The 17,247-nt window shown below is 38.3% G+C and overlaps 1 protein-coding gene across 3 annotated transcripts in view; it reads left to right on the top strand.

The window, feature by feature from the left end:
* Positions 1-17,247, top strand: part of COL25A1 (collagen type XXV alpha 1 chain) — a 499,505-nt gene that overhangs the window by 363,777 nt on the left and 118,481 nt on the right. For 2 of the 3 annotated variants that reach the window (XM_081556987.1, XM_081556824.1), the window contains 3 exons: positions 4,409-4,480; positions 5,221-5,328; positions 7,117-7,152. In XM_081556987.1, the coding sequence (XP_081413113.1) occupies positions 4,409-4,480; positions 5,221-5,328; positions 7,117-7,152 (216 nt within the window). Of the gene's footprint in view, positions 1-3,608; positions 3,669-4,408; positions 4,481-5,220; positions 5,329-7,116; positions 7,153-17,247 lie in introns of all 3 variants that reach the window. The other variant, XM_081556908.1, reaches the window with a different exon arrangement.

Here is a 17,247-nt window from a genome sequence, read left to right as displayed (position 1 = left end):
GCCAACCCCTGACCCCTCACTCACCAGACTGGAGAGTCTTCCATGACTCTGCCAACTGAGTATTAAGTGCACATTTTATTTCCTTTGCAGTCTCTGCATTTCTCCATCATAATGGTTATCACTTCCTATCTTTACTGCCCACTTATTTCTCCCTATTTCCCCACTACACATTAAACCTAGTGAGCTTGGGGTCTTACTCGCCATGCAATCCCCAGGGCCTAGCACAGGGAAGACTACACAGAAGGCACTCAGTAAATGCTTCTTAAATATTGCTGTATCTTAGTCAGTTTTTCAGCTTTCTGATATTTAAACTATAAAACCAGTAGAGAGAAATTATAAACATGTAAATTTCATGATGACAAAGTCTGAATCAGAATTCCTAGATTAAGTTTCTGGCTCTATCATTGCCTTATTGCATACTTTTGACAAAACACAAAATTTTCTCGCTATAATGTAATCATATAACACTCATCATTACTGAGTACACAATAAAAATGACAATAGCATCTTGTATTTAATGGCTTCCAAGTAGTTAGCAGCATTTCTTATGAATTATGTATTTGTCCTCCATCCCTCTGGGGCAGGCCAGCATCTTTCCTTCTAGAAGACAATGAAGGGGGAGAGAGTTCCTCCTGTAATGGAATCCAAACCCTAGTCCCGGTTGGTTACCTTCTTCGCAAAATGTGGGGAAGATTCATGAAGTTGTCTAAGTCTTTACGCCCAGGAAAATGGGTTATAAAAAGTAGTTTTATACTCATGTATATCCAATTTCTTAAGCACTCAAAATCTTTGGGGGTGCAAATGAGTACCAATTATTTCAGTATTTCAGCTGATGCCTGGGCTCTTTCTCCATGTTTTTCTGGAGACAGATTTTTTTTTCCACACCCACTCAAACCATCTGTGTACCAGGCAAATTTTCTGAGATGTAAAACCAAGTGAAATATGTCCATTCCATTTATTTAGAAAGGAGTATAACTAATGATACTGTGGAAGAACGGCGTGTGTAATGCTAAAGTGCCCTCTCTGTGTGAACAGCTAGGGCGGCCTAGCAGTTACGGTCACACAAACCCTGGGTGTGCAGACAAGCACTCAGCACCAGTGCTTTCAGACTCGCCCTCCAAAGACCTCCTGCAGGAAGCAGGGTCAGCCCTGCTGACCCTGATACCTGGGAGTATCCCCTGTGAGGTCAGGTTCTCTACCACTGTCCATTGGTAACATTTATTAAAGTTTTGTGCCAGGTTTACATTCTACCCCAAATTATGTCAACATTTGCTTTATTTAAAAATGTTTCAAGTTACTTCCCATTGGGAATTCGCTGGCAATCCAGTGGCTGGGACTCCACAGTTCCACGGCAAGAGGCATGGGTTCAATCCCTGGTCAGGGAACTAAGATTCTGCAAGCTCCACAACCAAAAAAAAAAAATTACCATTCATTAAAATTGACTCTTAAGGAAGAGGCACCACATTTATTATTGTCTTTAAGCTCTCCACAGGACACTGTCATCATTATCCCAGTTTGAAAAGCACGGAGTCCTAGGATATTGTAGCCCAGGCCATGAGTTTTTTGTTGGAATTCATGAGAATTGTCCACCTGTCTCCTTTCTACTTCACTGCATGTAAGCTCCTGAAGTCCTTTTGGCTAGCTTGCTAATGAAATCTTTTAAATGTTGTTCTAAGCACCTAATTGGCAGCATGTCCACAGTTAAGATGATTGACGAATATAAAATCAGCTTCCTCAAACAGAGATTTTCTGTTTGAGAAAAAGGGTCTGTCTGAGATGGGAATCACCTATCCACTTCTCTCTTTAGATCTTACTGGCAACTGGAAATCAAACTAAGTTCTAAAACTTAATGGTTTTTGGTAAGCATTTAGAAAATATGATCAAACAGCAAGCTGGTCATGCTCAGATATGAGTAAAAAAAGTGACTTATTTATACATGCAAATTTCAAAACATTTGTAAGATCTACCATGTGTGCTGTTAAAAAGGTTTTTTAATTTTAAATTATTTTTGTTAGATAATCCCGTTTCAAGTGACACTATGATTTATTGCCACTAATCAAGATTCCGATCCCTCATAGACTTCTTGTTTGTATCTGTTTTTGTTCTTTGTTACATAAATATGAGGTTTATATATAAAATTCTGACTGTGTAATATAGGGCTAATGAGTCACAGATGGAAAGATGCTGGCACGTAACCATCTAATAACATTTTAAACTCATATTCCATAGTAAAACAAAAGCAAATTGTACACATCTGTTTTCCAACTCGTAGCATTGCTGAATTTGTGGACAGTCTATGTTTAAAGAACTTTTACTTGAGGAGAAGAAAAAGAGGCTATGGGTCACCTTGAAACTACCCAGCCACCTAATAGCCTTATCAAAAAGGATTTGGCAAAAGAGATGAGATGTCCTCGACTTTGCTTCCTCAGAAGTCCCAGCTCTTAAAGGAGGAGAACCAAAGGCATTAGGGCTGAAGAGCTGTCTCAGACTACAAACATAATTTTACTGGCTGTCTTAAGAAAAAAAGATTCCTAATAAGGGGAAATAGGGGAGAAAATATACCCAAATTAACAAAATTTAAAAACTAGAAAATTTCTGGCTTTTTCCAAAAATATCCTTAAAATAGATTTGGGTGGGAAGTGGGGAGAGTGGGGAGTAAACACAGGAAGGAATCTTGCAGACGCTCAAGGCCATATATTGTCGTGGTTGTTGTTTACTTTTTGTATGGTAAACGGATTCTGCGTGGGAAAAAATATTGGAATACAAGCCTCTGGTATCACATGTCATTGAAAAAGAAATAGAACACAGGCAAAATTTCTCTCTCAGACCTACCCAATTGATAAAGCCTGTGAGGACAAATTAGTACAAGCTAGTAAAGTTCAGGCCCTTTAAAACATCTCTCCCTCGTTCTCCTCTATTAAGGAATTCAAAACCACTTTTCTGCTTCAAGGGGGTGTGTGAAATGTCAAGTTCGCTTGGAAAAGTTACGTGACAGAAGCGATTACTGCAGAGTGTGACCATAAATCCCCCTGACATGAAATCCGCATGTTATAAGAGACAGATTTCCATCCACCACCTCTGCAGGAATTCCTGAGACAGGAAAGACCTGAGAGTCATCATATGATCGGAGAGAGAAATTTTGATATGTGGGTGGTAAGACTATATTTTGTGAGGCATACTGCAGTTATTCGGAGGAATATGTCTGATCTGATTGCAAAATTCTGTTCACTAGTGTCCAAAAAAAGATTTAATACGTGTATATCCTGAGTTGTAAACAGAATTCCAGTAGAAGGAAATTACAGTGTTGTGTTCGTAACAGAGTCTGTAGTTATCTCCATTCTGTACTAACATTTTATATGTGAGAGTCCAGAGATCTTGAGGATATGCGTGGAACCCCAGTGGACCTGAGTTCTCTAGTTGACCGTTCCCTTGAAGGAATGCTTGGCTTGGGGACCTCATGTATCTGATTTTGTTTAGGGTGTGTCAAACAAGGCAAGACTTAGAGCCGGGATGGGGTGGCTTTAGGAACATGCTTGTTTTGTTTGTCCACTGGTGGCATGTCTGTGTGACGTTTTGTGTCGTGTTTTGGTGCTGTGCCCTGTCCATAGGGTCTGCCAGGCTTCCCCACAGTTGCTGCTCTGCACAGTAATCAGATCCTCACCGTCAAGGTTTGTGGTTGACACCCATGCCTGCTCAGTCAGAGCCCGCAATCAGCATAAGAGTGAGCAAGAACAGCTCAACTGGCTTGCCGAGTCCAGTCACTCCCTTTCATCCCGCACAACAGGTCACTGGGCATCCAGGACCTCACCTCCATCAGTGAGATCAAATGTATATTAAAAAGGAGACTCTTAGCCCGAAAGAGGGGAGGATATTGAAGTCGAAGAAAGGCAGGCAAGCTCTCATAGGCTGTGCCATGCCTTGGTAGTCTGATTGGCATACATCGCCATGCTCTGTGATAGCTTTCAGTACATCAGATAACCCTAAATACTCTGGACTTTGGGCGTCAATAACATGACAGCCGCGTTCATGCCACATTATGCTGGTTGATGAATCTGACAGAAATTGAACTGATACTTTGTCTCTGGACTTTCTGCTCGGAGTACAGGTGGCTCGAGGTTACCTGCTTCTCTATATGCAATGTTTAAAAAGACCCAACACCCACAGCAAAAAAAAAAAAAAGATTCATTTCTAACTAAAAATCTGGTTTCACCATCCCATTTCAGGGTTATGGTTCTTTCAAGAAGAGCCAGAGGGTCTGATGTCAGACACAAGTACCAGTTCTGTTTCGCTGGATGGTTATTATAAGTCTAATGTGTGTATCTTTATTTCTTTCTTGGGGTCTTCTGATGCCTATTCTTCAACTCTCTCACCTCTGAACTCCAACCTTTGACCTCACCTGACTGATCAGATGGTGTTTCCTAAAATCAATCATGGGTTTCTCTCTGCTGATCAGCAGCTCATTAAACGCCGCCTGATTAAGGTAGTGCTTATTCTTGCTCAAGTTGGATTTCTCCTTTACATTCAATTTTTACTCTGTATACTGTTGCTTAACCATTTATCTTTCATGGGTGGGGTGTGGGTGGTGGGTATTTATTTTAAAATATACTAAAGTGAAATTATGTTTCATGAGCTGCATTTGTTTGAAATGTATATGAAAATACCCAAAGCAAAAGGTATAGAAAGCCTATGTAATTTTTTCTTAAATGAAGAAAAAGGAAAATAGCTTAAAAATTATATCCAGTGATAGATCCAGTTTCTAAGCTCTCTAGCTTTGGTAATGTATAAATTATTTCTCAGCTTGTCTAGAGCCTTGTGTGTCTAATTTTATAAGTTATGAAAAAGTAGATATTTGTCCAATTATAAATGCAGCCATTTTATTAAGCAAAGTGAATATAACCCATGCAGCATTGTCATGGATAAAGTTATGCAGAAGTTTTCTGCCAGCTCTGATATAATGATAACATGCACACTACTTCCAAGGGTTGAGAGTGCTGGTTCCTGAGCTTTGATTTCAACAGTATCTACTCAGCTCACCCAGCATGAATATTTATTTGCTTCCTGCTGGCAGGCGAATTGCCTACAGGCTTTACGGTTCTGGTTGTTCGGGTTCTTTTTATAGTATAAACGTGGATTAGATAATACAAATTTTAAGTGTTGAAAAGAAGACCTGGGTCTTTATCTTTCACAGTTATTGTTGGTCTGTCCCCTTCTGTACTGCAGGGTGACCAAGGACAGGCTGGACCTCCGGGCCCTCCAGGCCCACCGGGCCCAAGGGGGCCGCCTGGGGACACAGGGAAGGATGGCCCCCGCGGAATGCCAGGCGTGCCCGTGAGTTGCTTTTTTGGATCAGTTGTTCTCACTGGTTTTGTTTCCTGTGAAGCACTGAGAATTGAGATGGAGCTGGGGGCGAGGGGGTGGTGGCGGTCAGGTGAGTGGAGTGGGTTGAGGGAACTGGAATGAGAGGAAAGTCACCGGTCAGAGAGGGCACTGCCAAGAGGATTCTGCTGTACACTCAACCCACTGGGCACCCATGCAAACCACAGGAGAGGCCTGGAAACAGCGACTGACCTGGTGTTCAGGTAAGCCTCAAGAAACCTGCTAGCAGAGATGCCTGATCACATGTGTCCTGACTGCCATGCTGCTGCTGCTACTAAGTCGCTTCAGTCGTGTCCGACTCTGTGCGACCCCCTAGACGGCAGCCCACCAGGCTCCACGTCCCTGGGATCCTCCAGGCAAAAATACTGGAGTGGGTTGCCATTTCCTTCTCCAGTGCATGAAAGTGAAAAGTGAAAGTGAAGTCGCTCAGTCATGTCCGACTCTTAGCGACCCCATGGACTGCAGCCCACCAGGCTCCTCCGTCCATGGGATTTTCCAGGCAAGAGTACTGGAGTGGGGTGCCATTGCCTTCTCCCCTGACTGCCATAGAGGACCTCAAAACCTTTGATTTAAATGGAAGACTGGCTTGAAAAACTAGATGGGAGATTGGTAACATTTCCCAAAGGACCAAAACAGAGACAATAAAGTCCTATGCAATTTACAGAAAGTAAAAGAGGTAAATCATCCTAATGTTTAATCCTTTGCAAGTAATTGCTAATAAAACAGTGAAATTAATGGTTAAAACAATAGCATTTACAATTTGAAAATCATTTGTCCTTTGTATGTGAAGCTTATGAATAGGAATGACTTAGCCATCTCAACACTTTGATCTAAGTACTAATACTACTTAGTTGCTTAGATTGGTGAAGTGTCAATAATAGAGTAACACAAGACATCAGATAAATGATTTAATTTTGTAGAAGCAAGTCAGCGATTTAAAGAAATACATGGAAAACGTCAAAAATTTGTACATTTATGACTTTTGGACCAGAAGTTCAGGTTTATTGCTGAATTAAATTATTTATTTAATATATTGCTTTAACTTATTTTCATTAGTGTTTTCACAGTACATAGGCAATAATAAAATATTAATCCACAAAGTAGAAAAATTTGAAAATAAAGGTAACCAAAAAAGAAAAAAGTCTGCCATAGTCATTAATGTTTGGCATATTTAATTTTTATATTCACATATTTATGTATGTGTTAAGTGACTCTTTTTTTAAAGAATATAGGATACCTTAAACTTTTCTGAGACAACCCCCTCTCCAAAAGCTGTGGTAAATTTATCTTATGAATGAAGTTGACTTTCAGCATAATTTTCTGGTTGTTAGGACTGCTTTCACTGGACCATCAGAGGTAGAGGTTTCATCTTAAAACTGTCTTCTAAGGTCTCACTTTTTCTCAGGATGAAACCCCAAAAGATAGAGAAAGCCATAGCTGCTTTACAATATAATCACTCCTACCAGTTTTATTTAGAAAACTTTCTTGGCATGGTTCTTAAATTTCTTCAGTAAGTAACATAGAGTCATCATATTAAATCTTAAAATGTTTATAAAAAGCATTTGAAGAAAGAATATCAGTACTCTTTAAATTTCATTATGTTTGCATTCCTCTCTTTAGCCTGAAAAGTATATATTTACATTCTCAATCCCCAGTGGATATTGTGAAAAAGAAAAAAAAGATTGAAATTGGTTTGTACTGTTTACGGCATTAATAAAATTATCATTATTCTTTTTCAAGGGTGAATCAGGGAAACCAGGAGAACAAGGCTTGATGGCAAGTATCTGAATTTATCTTTTCCTATGTTGAAAAGAATGGAAGCACAAGTTACTCAAAGCTGTGGTCAATATTGTGTGTAACAAATGTATCTATTGTGTAACCTATAACAAAAAAGAGTAACAATTAGTAAAAGCTAAAAAACTGATAGTGATAACTGAATCACTTTGCTGAACACCTGAAGCTAACACAACATTGTAAGATAACTATACTTCAATTTTTTTTAATGGTAAATGTGTGTGTGTGTGTGTGTGTGTGTGTGTGCGCGCGCGCGCGCGCGCACGCATGTGCTCGCTTAATTAAGTCCGACTCTTTGCAACGCCATGGACTGTAACCCACCAGGCTCCTCTGTCCATGGGATTTCTCAGGCAGGAATACTGGAGTGGGTTGCCATTTCCTCCTTCAGGAGATCTTCCCGACCCAGGAATCGAATTTGCATCTCCTGTCTCCTGCATTGCAGGCGGAATCTTTCCCCACTGAGTCACTGGGGAAGCCCTGGACTCCTTTAAAATAAACAAGCAAGAAAAGTGATAGATTCTGTTCATCACATGGTAAGGATAGCATGAAAACACATCTGCAGAACTGATACAGGAGGAAAAAAAAGAGGGAGATACCAGGTGAAGCAAGTGACAAAGAACGCTGAGGAAGACTTCTATAAGAGAGATGAAATTCAGGGATATGCCTTTTAAACAGAAATGAGACGTCAAAAAATCCAGGTGTGACTTCCCGTGAATTAGTAGAGCAAAGCTTCCACAGAGATTCAAGGGGGTTTTCTTTTGTTGAAGGGAGAGAGCAGTTGTGCCTTTTTGACACCACAAATTGATAATTAAACAGTAAAGTTAATGGTTAAAACATCAGCAGTTATGGTGTGAATATCATTTGTGCTTCCATCCAGAAAGAGTTGTGCCTTCCTAATTTCTGACATTAAAAAAGATCATGAAATGATTCCTCTTGGACTTGCCCGTAGACACGTGGGTCCCAGCTCCTCAGGTTTGTTTATCCTTTGCCAGAGATAAAGAATTTGAGGCAGCTTGCTGAGCCCCAAAGAGTAGAATTCCTTCAACCTGCCTCTTCCTGTCTCTTCCTGCCTGTCTCTGGAGTCGCCTTTCTGACCTACTTTGTGACATAAGCAATATTGGGGAACACAGGGTTTTGGTCTAATAACCCAAATTCCAGAGGATGGTGATGTCTCACACTCGCCCTGGATGCAGTGATGACAATCAACTTGATCATGTCCATTCCACTCGATGTGTGGCATGCAGCCTGCAGGTGTTCAGGATATAAAATGTATTTAAAAAAAAAAAAGTTAGCTGGGTCGTAGTGAATGCGCAGAAACACACTAGTTGGCCAGTAATTAAAACAAATGTGTGCATAGGGTAAAGGTCAAAGGCTTCTCCTTGCACAGGATGCCTTTAGCAGCCCTCCTGGGAAGACACTCAGCAAGCTGTAGTCCTAGCTGTCATGGAGCTGTCTTCAGAACATCACTGATGAAGTGGAAGCATCCTGGGACCACACCTGACCCACTGCCTGGAAATTCTCTGTTCCTGACCTATAGTATCAAGATAGATATTTGATATGGATGATCAGGCAGAGGGTGCCATTGTAGATTCTTTTTTTAAAAACAAGTAAAATAAAAGAAAAGCAACAACAGCAAAAGAGCATATGTGAAAATTAAACAAAACATCTGTCATCTGTGGTAACTTTGCATACAAGTGCAGCATTAGCTCTCAGGATTATAGGATCACAGAAGGTGAAGGATCTTTGGAAATCTTTAAGCATTTGAATGCACCTGTAATTTTTATCATGGATAATGATCAAAACATATTACTCCCATTCACTGTTACATCAAAGGTTACTTGGGATTCTCAGGAGCCCAGATATGCAGAGTCAACTCAGATTTTTATCACTGCCAGTATGATAAATGGTTTATCAGTTTATCACCCCAATGTCCAAAGCAGCACCGTAATATATAAAGTTCTAAAATAAAAATGGCTGGTTTTAAAATTATAATCTTATCTTCTCTAAATTCATATATGTGCTCTAGGATACACTTTGGGAATAACAACTACTCTGCTACTGCTATTATTTTATTGGGAATAAATACTACTCTACTATCCCCTACTCTTCCTAGCTTAATATCATTAAGTATAAATGTCCCATCTAGTCCTAAATGAATTATATCATTGTCTTAATTCGCTCCAATTTCCCATTTCACATAGCTACTTTTCAGATAAAGGTAATCCTGGGATATTTTTTCTCAAATTTTTTTTCTCTTTAAACTCTTCAGATTTAGTTCATACTCTCATTTCAAAAAATGCAGCTAAGAAATTCAGTTGAAATCACAAATGTTCGAAGGATATGTATAATATACTTACCTTATAAAGTGCATTGCACAGTTCTTAACAATGTAAAATTCTTCTTTTAAAGGAAACTTGTGTAATATATATTTTAAAAAGTAGATTAGTATACATCTCAATGAATCTTCACAGTGTACATAACTGTGTAACCACAAACCAGATCAAGAAATAGAATGTCTCATATCCTAGAAAACTTGCCCGGCTCCCCTCACCATCCCCTTCTTCTGCCTTCTGCCGACATAGATTAATTTTGCCTGCATTTGAATTTTATAGTAATAGAATCCTACAATACGTAACTTTTGTGTCTGGATTCTTTCATCTGGCGTTATATTTGTGAGATCATCCACCTCTATTTTAATAGCCTTCACAGCTGGTTACAAAAAAAAATTAAGAGGAAGAACCTTACTTCCTTGACTTCCCTGTTAAAACTACATCACTCAAATGCAGTAAATGAATGAATAGTCTGTCTGACCTTGGGCAAGTCACTTAACCTCTCAATTTTTCATCTGTAAAGAAAGGATAATAATACCCTCTCTACCTCCCTTATAAGGTTGCCAAAGACAAATGCAATAAATTAGGAGAAAGCACTTTAAAATATATAATGAAGAATTGTATGAGTATGTTATTATTATTATCACTCAATTGTTCCCTCTAGAGTAAATTACAGGTGAGCGTGGATTTATATAACAGATGTATTCCTGTAAAGTTCTATGTGAATCAGATTTTCATAAATCAACATAGCTTAAAAGTACTGGGAAATTTTGCTATTTAAGGCAATCCTATTCAGAGTCTTTTCATAAAGGAACATAATCCCCTAATTCCTCTTCCCAGAAAACCAAATTTTTATATATTATTTGCTTAAAGAGAAATACTTCTAATTTTAAAGAAATCGCTATTTATGTTTGTTAACTTAAATAGCACCTGGGTATTTTAACCTATCTCAAAGAAGAGATACTAGAAATATAATAGCAGCTTTCATGAAGCGAAAAGTTTCCTTAGAAATTTTCTTTTTCTTTCAAATATTACATGTAGGGGATGGGGAGCAGTGGGTGTGTTTTGACTCAAAGTCTGGTAGAAAGAAAAGTACATCATGCCAGTAATTCTGACCTCAGAACAACTTAAGAGTGTATGACTATAGTCTGTGACTCTTTTTACTGATCTATAAAATGTAGGCAATGATTTCTCTTCTACCCCTCTCACTGGGATATGGTAAGAAGCAAGTGAAATAATAAAAAATATGAAAATGCTTTATGGAACAAAGACTTTCATAAGTGAGAAGTATTGCTGTTAAGACAAAAATGTCAGATGCCGTAACTTTGCTTTCAGAAAGCCCACTTGATGAGCCCTAAGGGCTAACAACAATGTGATTATAGCTATCAATTAGAGTGTGTCAAATACTGAGAGTGATAATGCACCTTATTCCTTTCGTCTTATTTGTTGCTGTCATTGTTTTTGGCCTTCTCTTATGTATCACATCTTCATATATCATCAGCTTTTCATAACACACCACCAGTTCAACCAAGGGAAGATAATAAATGCCACTGCTCTCATCTTTTCCATAGTATGCTAAACCCACTACATCTGTTGGGTTCTATCATGGGAGTGTTTGCTTACATGAGGATCTTGAGAGGCACTATAGAATTTTTTAAAAGTTTAAGTATCTCTAATGACGAAATGGAAAAAAACTAGAAATGATCTAAAATTAGCTCTTATAAAACTGTTTATAAGTGTGTCAGGTGGGGAGTTAGTTTTTGTAATCCAGGCTATATATTTTATATTGCAAAAATAATCATGTGAAGATTAACAGCATCTCTGATAGAATAAAAGAGAAGTCCTGCCTGTCAAGCAGTTCCACATTTATTTAGCCCTGCTGTGCATATGTTCCATAAATAAGGCCTTTGGGTTTTCCGAAAAGATCTGGAGGAGATTTTAAAAGGCAGAATCTTGAGCTAAAATAAACTGGACCCCATTTAAATAAGGAGAAAATCACTCTGACTTGTAGATCTAGACTCAAGAATCAAACCAAGAACTGACCACAGCTGGAAATGCTAAATTTCTGAACCCCAGGACAAGTTATCTTTATTTTTCAGTTCTTTAGAACTTTGAATAGTATTAAAATAGTATTTTTGAAGGTATCTTTCCTTTTGATATTCTTACAGTTTCTTTCTTTGACAAAAGCAGAAGTTCTCAAAAACATAAAAGATAAATAATGTATATCCAATATACCAACTTGTCCCAGTTTCCTGGAAATTATTGGGGTTTTTTTAAATATTTATTTATTTATTTGACTGCACTGGGTCTTAGTTTCAGCATGTAAACTCTTAGTTGCAACATGTGGGATCTAGTTCCCTGACCAGAAATCAAACCTGAGACCCCTGCATTGGGAGGTCAGGGTCTTAGCCATTGGGCCACCAGGGAAGTCCTTGGAAATTATTTTTTCATCCAGAGCGTCTATAACCAAGGTTTCCTAGACCATATCCCTTTCCCTACACTGAACTCTTTCTTCCTCTCCCTCTCCCTGTATAAACACAAACTCCATAATGTATCCATTCATCTCTTTCTGAATTATAAGAGTACTTATAGTGTCATTCACTGGGCCCTGGTGGTGTCTGAGAGTTTAAAACTCAGAAATTTTTTTTTCTGCTATTGTTCCTTAAAGTGAAATTTGTATTATATCTAAAAATTTATAGATATTTTTTAGTTTATTTTGGTTTTGTCTGCAAACACGTTCAATATATTTAGGTCAAGTGAATACAATGTATTTCATAGTAGCTAATAACATAAGCATAAATAATTGCTTCTGCTTCATCTAAGATAAAATTGAATCAACCAATATGTGAAGATTTACTTTAAACATATTTAGTTATAATGTGCTGCTATCCCACAGATTTGATAAAAACTTATCATATTACTTAATTGTACTTTGCTCTCTCAGCCTTATTAATCTGCAGGATGATAGACATCAGAGACAGCAGCAGGCTTCCCTTCATGATTTTAATCTGGTGGAGCAAGTGAAAGTGTGAAAGTGATAGGCACCCAGTCATGTCCAACTCTTTGCAACCCTATGGACTGTAGCCTACCAAGCTCCTCTGTCTATGGGATTCCCCAGGCAAGAATACTAGAGTGGGTAGTCTTTCCCTCCAGGGGATCTTCCCAACCCAGGGATCAAACCGGGGTCTCCCACATTGCAGGCAGATTCTTTACCATCTGAGCCACCAAGGAAGCCCCTGGTGGAGCAAACAAGTCTTCAAATCACAAATAACCAAAATGACCTAAATCATCTTAGGGTATTTAGTTATTAGACTAGATTTAACAGTGAAAATTTTTTTTGTTGGTTAAACTGCGTTACTTCAGTTATGCACACTGCCTGCTGAGATGCCTTAGCAACCATTCTAATGCTTTATTATCGTCAGTTAATTTAACTGCCCCCGTAATACATGTAAATGCCACACCAACAGAGCTCTTCTGACCTACAGCTTTTTTCTAGAGCCTGTAATACTTGGTTTTCCAAATGGGCCAAGGCCTGCTTCCTTGCTCTCTCACATGTACCTAATATCCAAATCTCTATGAGACTCCAGCTCTCACATGTAGATATTTGGAATGCTCACAGGATCAAACTCCACCCACCTCAAAATGCCCACCTCTTTGCCCCATTATTATAGTGCACACCAGTGGTATGGCTCAGAAGAACGACAGACCTGGGAAGAAGGCAACTCATAGTCCCTGAAGTGAGCTCCAGTCATTGGGGTGGAGAATTCCAGGGTCACAGGTACCCAGAGCACAGTCTAGGGTCAAGGAGTGGGCTACCAAAGGAGGAGGGCAACCAGGAAAGAGATCTCTAAAGCATGAACCCCAGTGCCAGAACCCTCTTGCTCAGGACAAGGGCAATACCAAGGCCATGTGTCCACTTCTGCTTTGGTTGGTCACTTCCTTTGAGAAAACTTCACACACACTCATAGATATTCACATTCCTCTAAGCTAAGTTAGAAACTCTTCTCCCCTCCTCCACATTTATCACATCACATATAATATTAACTGTATTCAAATATTAGTGTATTCAATAAACTGAGTGACTGAATAATATGAATTGATGAATCAATAAGTCAAATACCAATGCAAGGAAATCCTATTTAGATTTTCTTTTATCCAGTGTCATAGCACACCAGGAGTAGGATTAGGCAGGATAAATACGACTACAAAACTACTTTTTCTTCTGTGTCATTGTGTATTGATCAATGTATTATAGATAATTTGAAATATGTATGTTCATGAATAGGCATGGTGTAACTAAAAGACTGATTTTCATGAGGACAGTGCAATAATAACTGACAACTTTTAGTCACACTCCATGAGTATTTTTTAGTAGAGCATAAATGATTTAGAAGAAATCTTAGGACTCATCTAGTTAATCACTTTAAAGGTAAAGAAACAGCATCAGAATGAATAATAACATGATCAAGCTCACAAAGTAGTCCATGGCAGAACCAGGGTCAAATCCAGTTCACTCGATTGCAGTCTTATGCATTTTACACCCTAGATCTGCTAGATCTACACTTTCTAACATAGTAGCCATTAGCCACGTGTGGCCATTTAAACTGCAATTAAACAATATTAAATTTACAGTTCAGTTCCTAACAGTTGTACTAGCCACATGTCAAGTTTTCAGTCACCACATGTGGTTGCTAGCTGCCATACTAGGTTGAGCAACAGAGACTATTTCCATTATTCCAGAAAGTTCTGTTGGACAGGACTGGTCTAGGTAGAAAACAGATCTGAACAGTAGATGAGTATATATTAGGGTCCTAAATTTAAGTCTTCCTTCTACTGGTTGTGGGATATTTAAATTTTAGCAGTTAGTGTTTTTTAGCATTGTTGATTTAACATGGGAAAAGCACTTACACGTTACTCCTTAGAAATATTTTTTCCTGAGCATAGTATCGGATGATAGGCCTTCATAAACCATAAATTTGCTGCCTTTATGGTACACTGGGGAAGTATGCTTAATCACAGAGGGCAGAGGAAGCCTGTTAATTTTTCTTTCTTTCTGGATCATTTCCATTTTGGATGTAGCACTGAGAAACAATTTATTAAATATTTAGAAAGGATAAAGTGAGCTAATTTCAGCCCTGGATATCTGGTAGGAGGTGTTAGAGTCTCTGTTTGGGGATCTAATCAGAGCATAGATTCTCAAATATCTAGATTGTCTTAAATCTGTTGGCCATAGTTAATGTTCAATTTTTAGTCTTGGGTCCTGGTTTCGTCAAGTGGTAAGAAAAATGTATAGCTTCTTTAATTTCCTGAGCATTAAGAGACCTCCCTTAAAGAGGTTAGAGCTTCAAGATTTTGAGAAACACCAACAAATGAATCATCTGGGTTTAATATTTTTCCCCAAAAGTCAGCACATGAGATAGAGAAGTCAAAAAGAATTTATTCTTTTAAAAAATTAATTACTGCATTTAAAACTTTTTTCATCAGATATTCATGAATTAAAATATAGTAACATGTCATCTTATAGATAGGCTCTAAAGGAGACCTGTTTTAGAGAAACTTCTTCAAATAGAAATTATGGAATGATATTATTGAAATGAAAAAATCCCAGATACTTGAAGTGCCTCAAAACTGAGGACTTTAAGGAGAAAAATAGAATGATGTCTAACTTCCCATAAGAAGAGCTTCAGTTCAGTTCAGTCGCTCAGTCGTGTCCAACTCTTTGCAACCCCATGGACTGAAACACACCAGGCTTCCCTGTCCCTCACCAACTCCCGGAGTTTGCTCAAACTCATGTCCACTGAGTCGGTGATGCCATCCAACCATCTCATCCTCTGTCGTCCCCTTCTGCTCCTGCCTTCAATCTTTCCCAGCATCAGGGTCTTTTCTAATGAGTCAGTTTTTCACATCAGCTGGCCAAAGTATTGGAGCTTCTCCATGCATTTTCTAAATAGATGATGATGGATGAACCACCCTAGTGTTTTGATTCTATTAAGTACTACTGTGAGACAACCATTTTTATTTCAAAATATTGTTTATATATACTGGAAGATTTTGCTTTTTTAATTTGATTAAAAGTTTTAGACAGCCATCTATTAAAAAAAAAAAACAACGAGCTCTTTCCAGTGATAGGAAGGAAGATAGCTAGAGTTGTAAAACAATGGCAGAAGTTTGGTAAATGGAATTTAGTAATTTTCATATTTACTAATTCATTGTTTCAATGCAGTCGATAATGATTTATTTGCTAGGAACTGACCTAGGTGCTGAGGATGTAAAATATATGACCTGAAGAATTTGCTCCCTAGTCAAGTAGCTTTTATAAATATGTAAATATATTAAAATACAGCCAGTTAAAATGTGCTTAAGGAACATGAAGGACAAAAACAGGCTCTGTCTGGGTGAACTAGAGAAGGTTCACAGAGGAAGTGAGTGAAGGTTGCTGAGCCTCAAAGAATGATGAGGACCTTTACCTGAAGTCTTCATGTATGGATGACTCAGTGTGACTGAAGAGAGAATCCATGGAGGACTCACAAGAAAAATGAGGCTCTCTCAGCTCAGCTCTGTCCCACTCTTTTTTTGTTTATGCTGTTTTCCTTCTTACCCAGTTCATCTGAATCATTGGCTTTTATACTGAAAACATATCAGCACGTGTTATATTCTAAACATTTCCCCAAAGTTTCTAGTTTGGCATTTCCACACACTTAAGCCATGAAATCTGAATCTTGTAAAACATCACTTGAATTATACTCCTGACTCCCATATAATAGTGGCTAGAGTTTATGTTTCTTGAACCTCTCTCATCAGACATCCAAGTGGAACACGGAATGTTAAAAAGTCCATCTTATATGAATCCTTCTTAAGTAAGACAAGCTTCTATTATTTATTTCAAATTTCCTCTTACTCTTTATAACCAATTTTATGTATTTTCTGATCTTGTGACCAGGTTAATAGCTTTCACAAAGTTATAATTAACGTCTGTTGCACCAAACTCGAGAAAGTCTGATATTAACATTTTATGACTCCAATAAGTTAGATTATATGTTATATCATTTTTCCTATAGAAACAGACTTTAAAAAGTATTTTCTTCATTTTGCCTAACTTGTATTAAATCGTGGAACAATTCTTAACTCAAAAAGGAAGTGATTTAAGTGCCTTAATAGACTGGGGCTTTTATTCTCTCCTTCACAGATGGACCGCCTCTCTTTTGCTCCCTTTGTTTTTTATTACAGAAGCTGGTTGTATATTCTTGCATCCAGGAATGACCAGCAGCTTTCAGAGCTTCAGTTTTACTGTTAGCCATCGGGGACAGAACAGGAACTATGTCCGCCCCCCGCTCACACAGAACATCATTTCCTAATAGCAGGCAACCAGAAGTTGCCTTAAAACACCTCCCAAGAGGCATCCTAAAGCACATCATTTAGAAACTCTACATCCTGTTTAAGTAATTAATACCTCAATCAAATTTGTGCTAGCATCAGTAGTGTCAGAAAAATTTGTTAATTTTTCTTCTGTTCCATGATCTTTCCAACAAAAGACTTTTTAATTAAAAAAATGATATGTTTATAAGCTGGAAAGTGCAGCCAATGCATAATAGTTATAGAAATATCCATTTCTTAACTGCCTGCTTTGAAGATTACCATGGGTTGATAATTCTACCTACTCTTTGCATGATGGCTTTCTGAAGTGCAATAGAGACCTTAGACCTACATTCACATCCATGACAGTCTCTGAGCGAATGAGACCACGTGG

Source organism: Giraffa tippelskirchi, chromosome 1, assembly GCF_054371585.1.
Source record: "Giraffa tippelskirchi isolate mGirTip1 chromosome 1, T2T-mGirTip1v1.2.pri, whole genome shotgun sequence".
Classification (NCBI taxonomy): domain Eukaryota; kingdom Metazoa; phylum Chordata; class Mammalia; order Artiodactyla; family Giraffidae; genus Giraffa; species Giraffa tippelskirchi.
Note: the sequence above shows the minus strand (reverse complement) of the source record. Positions and strands in the feature narration are given on the sequence as shown.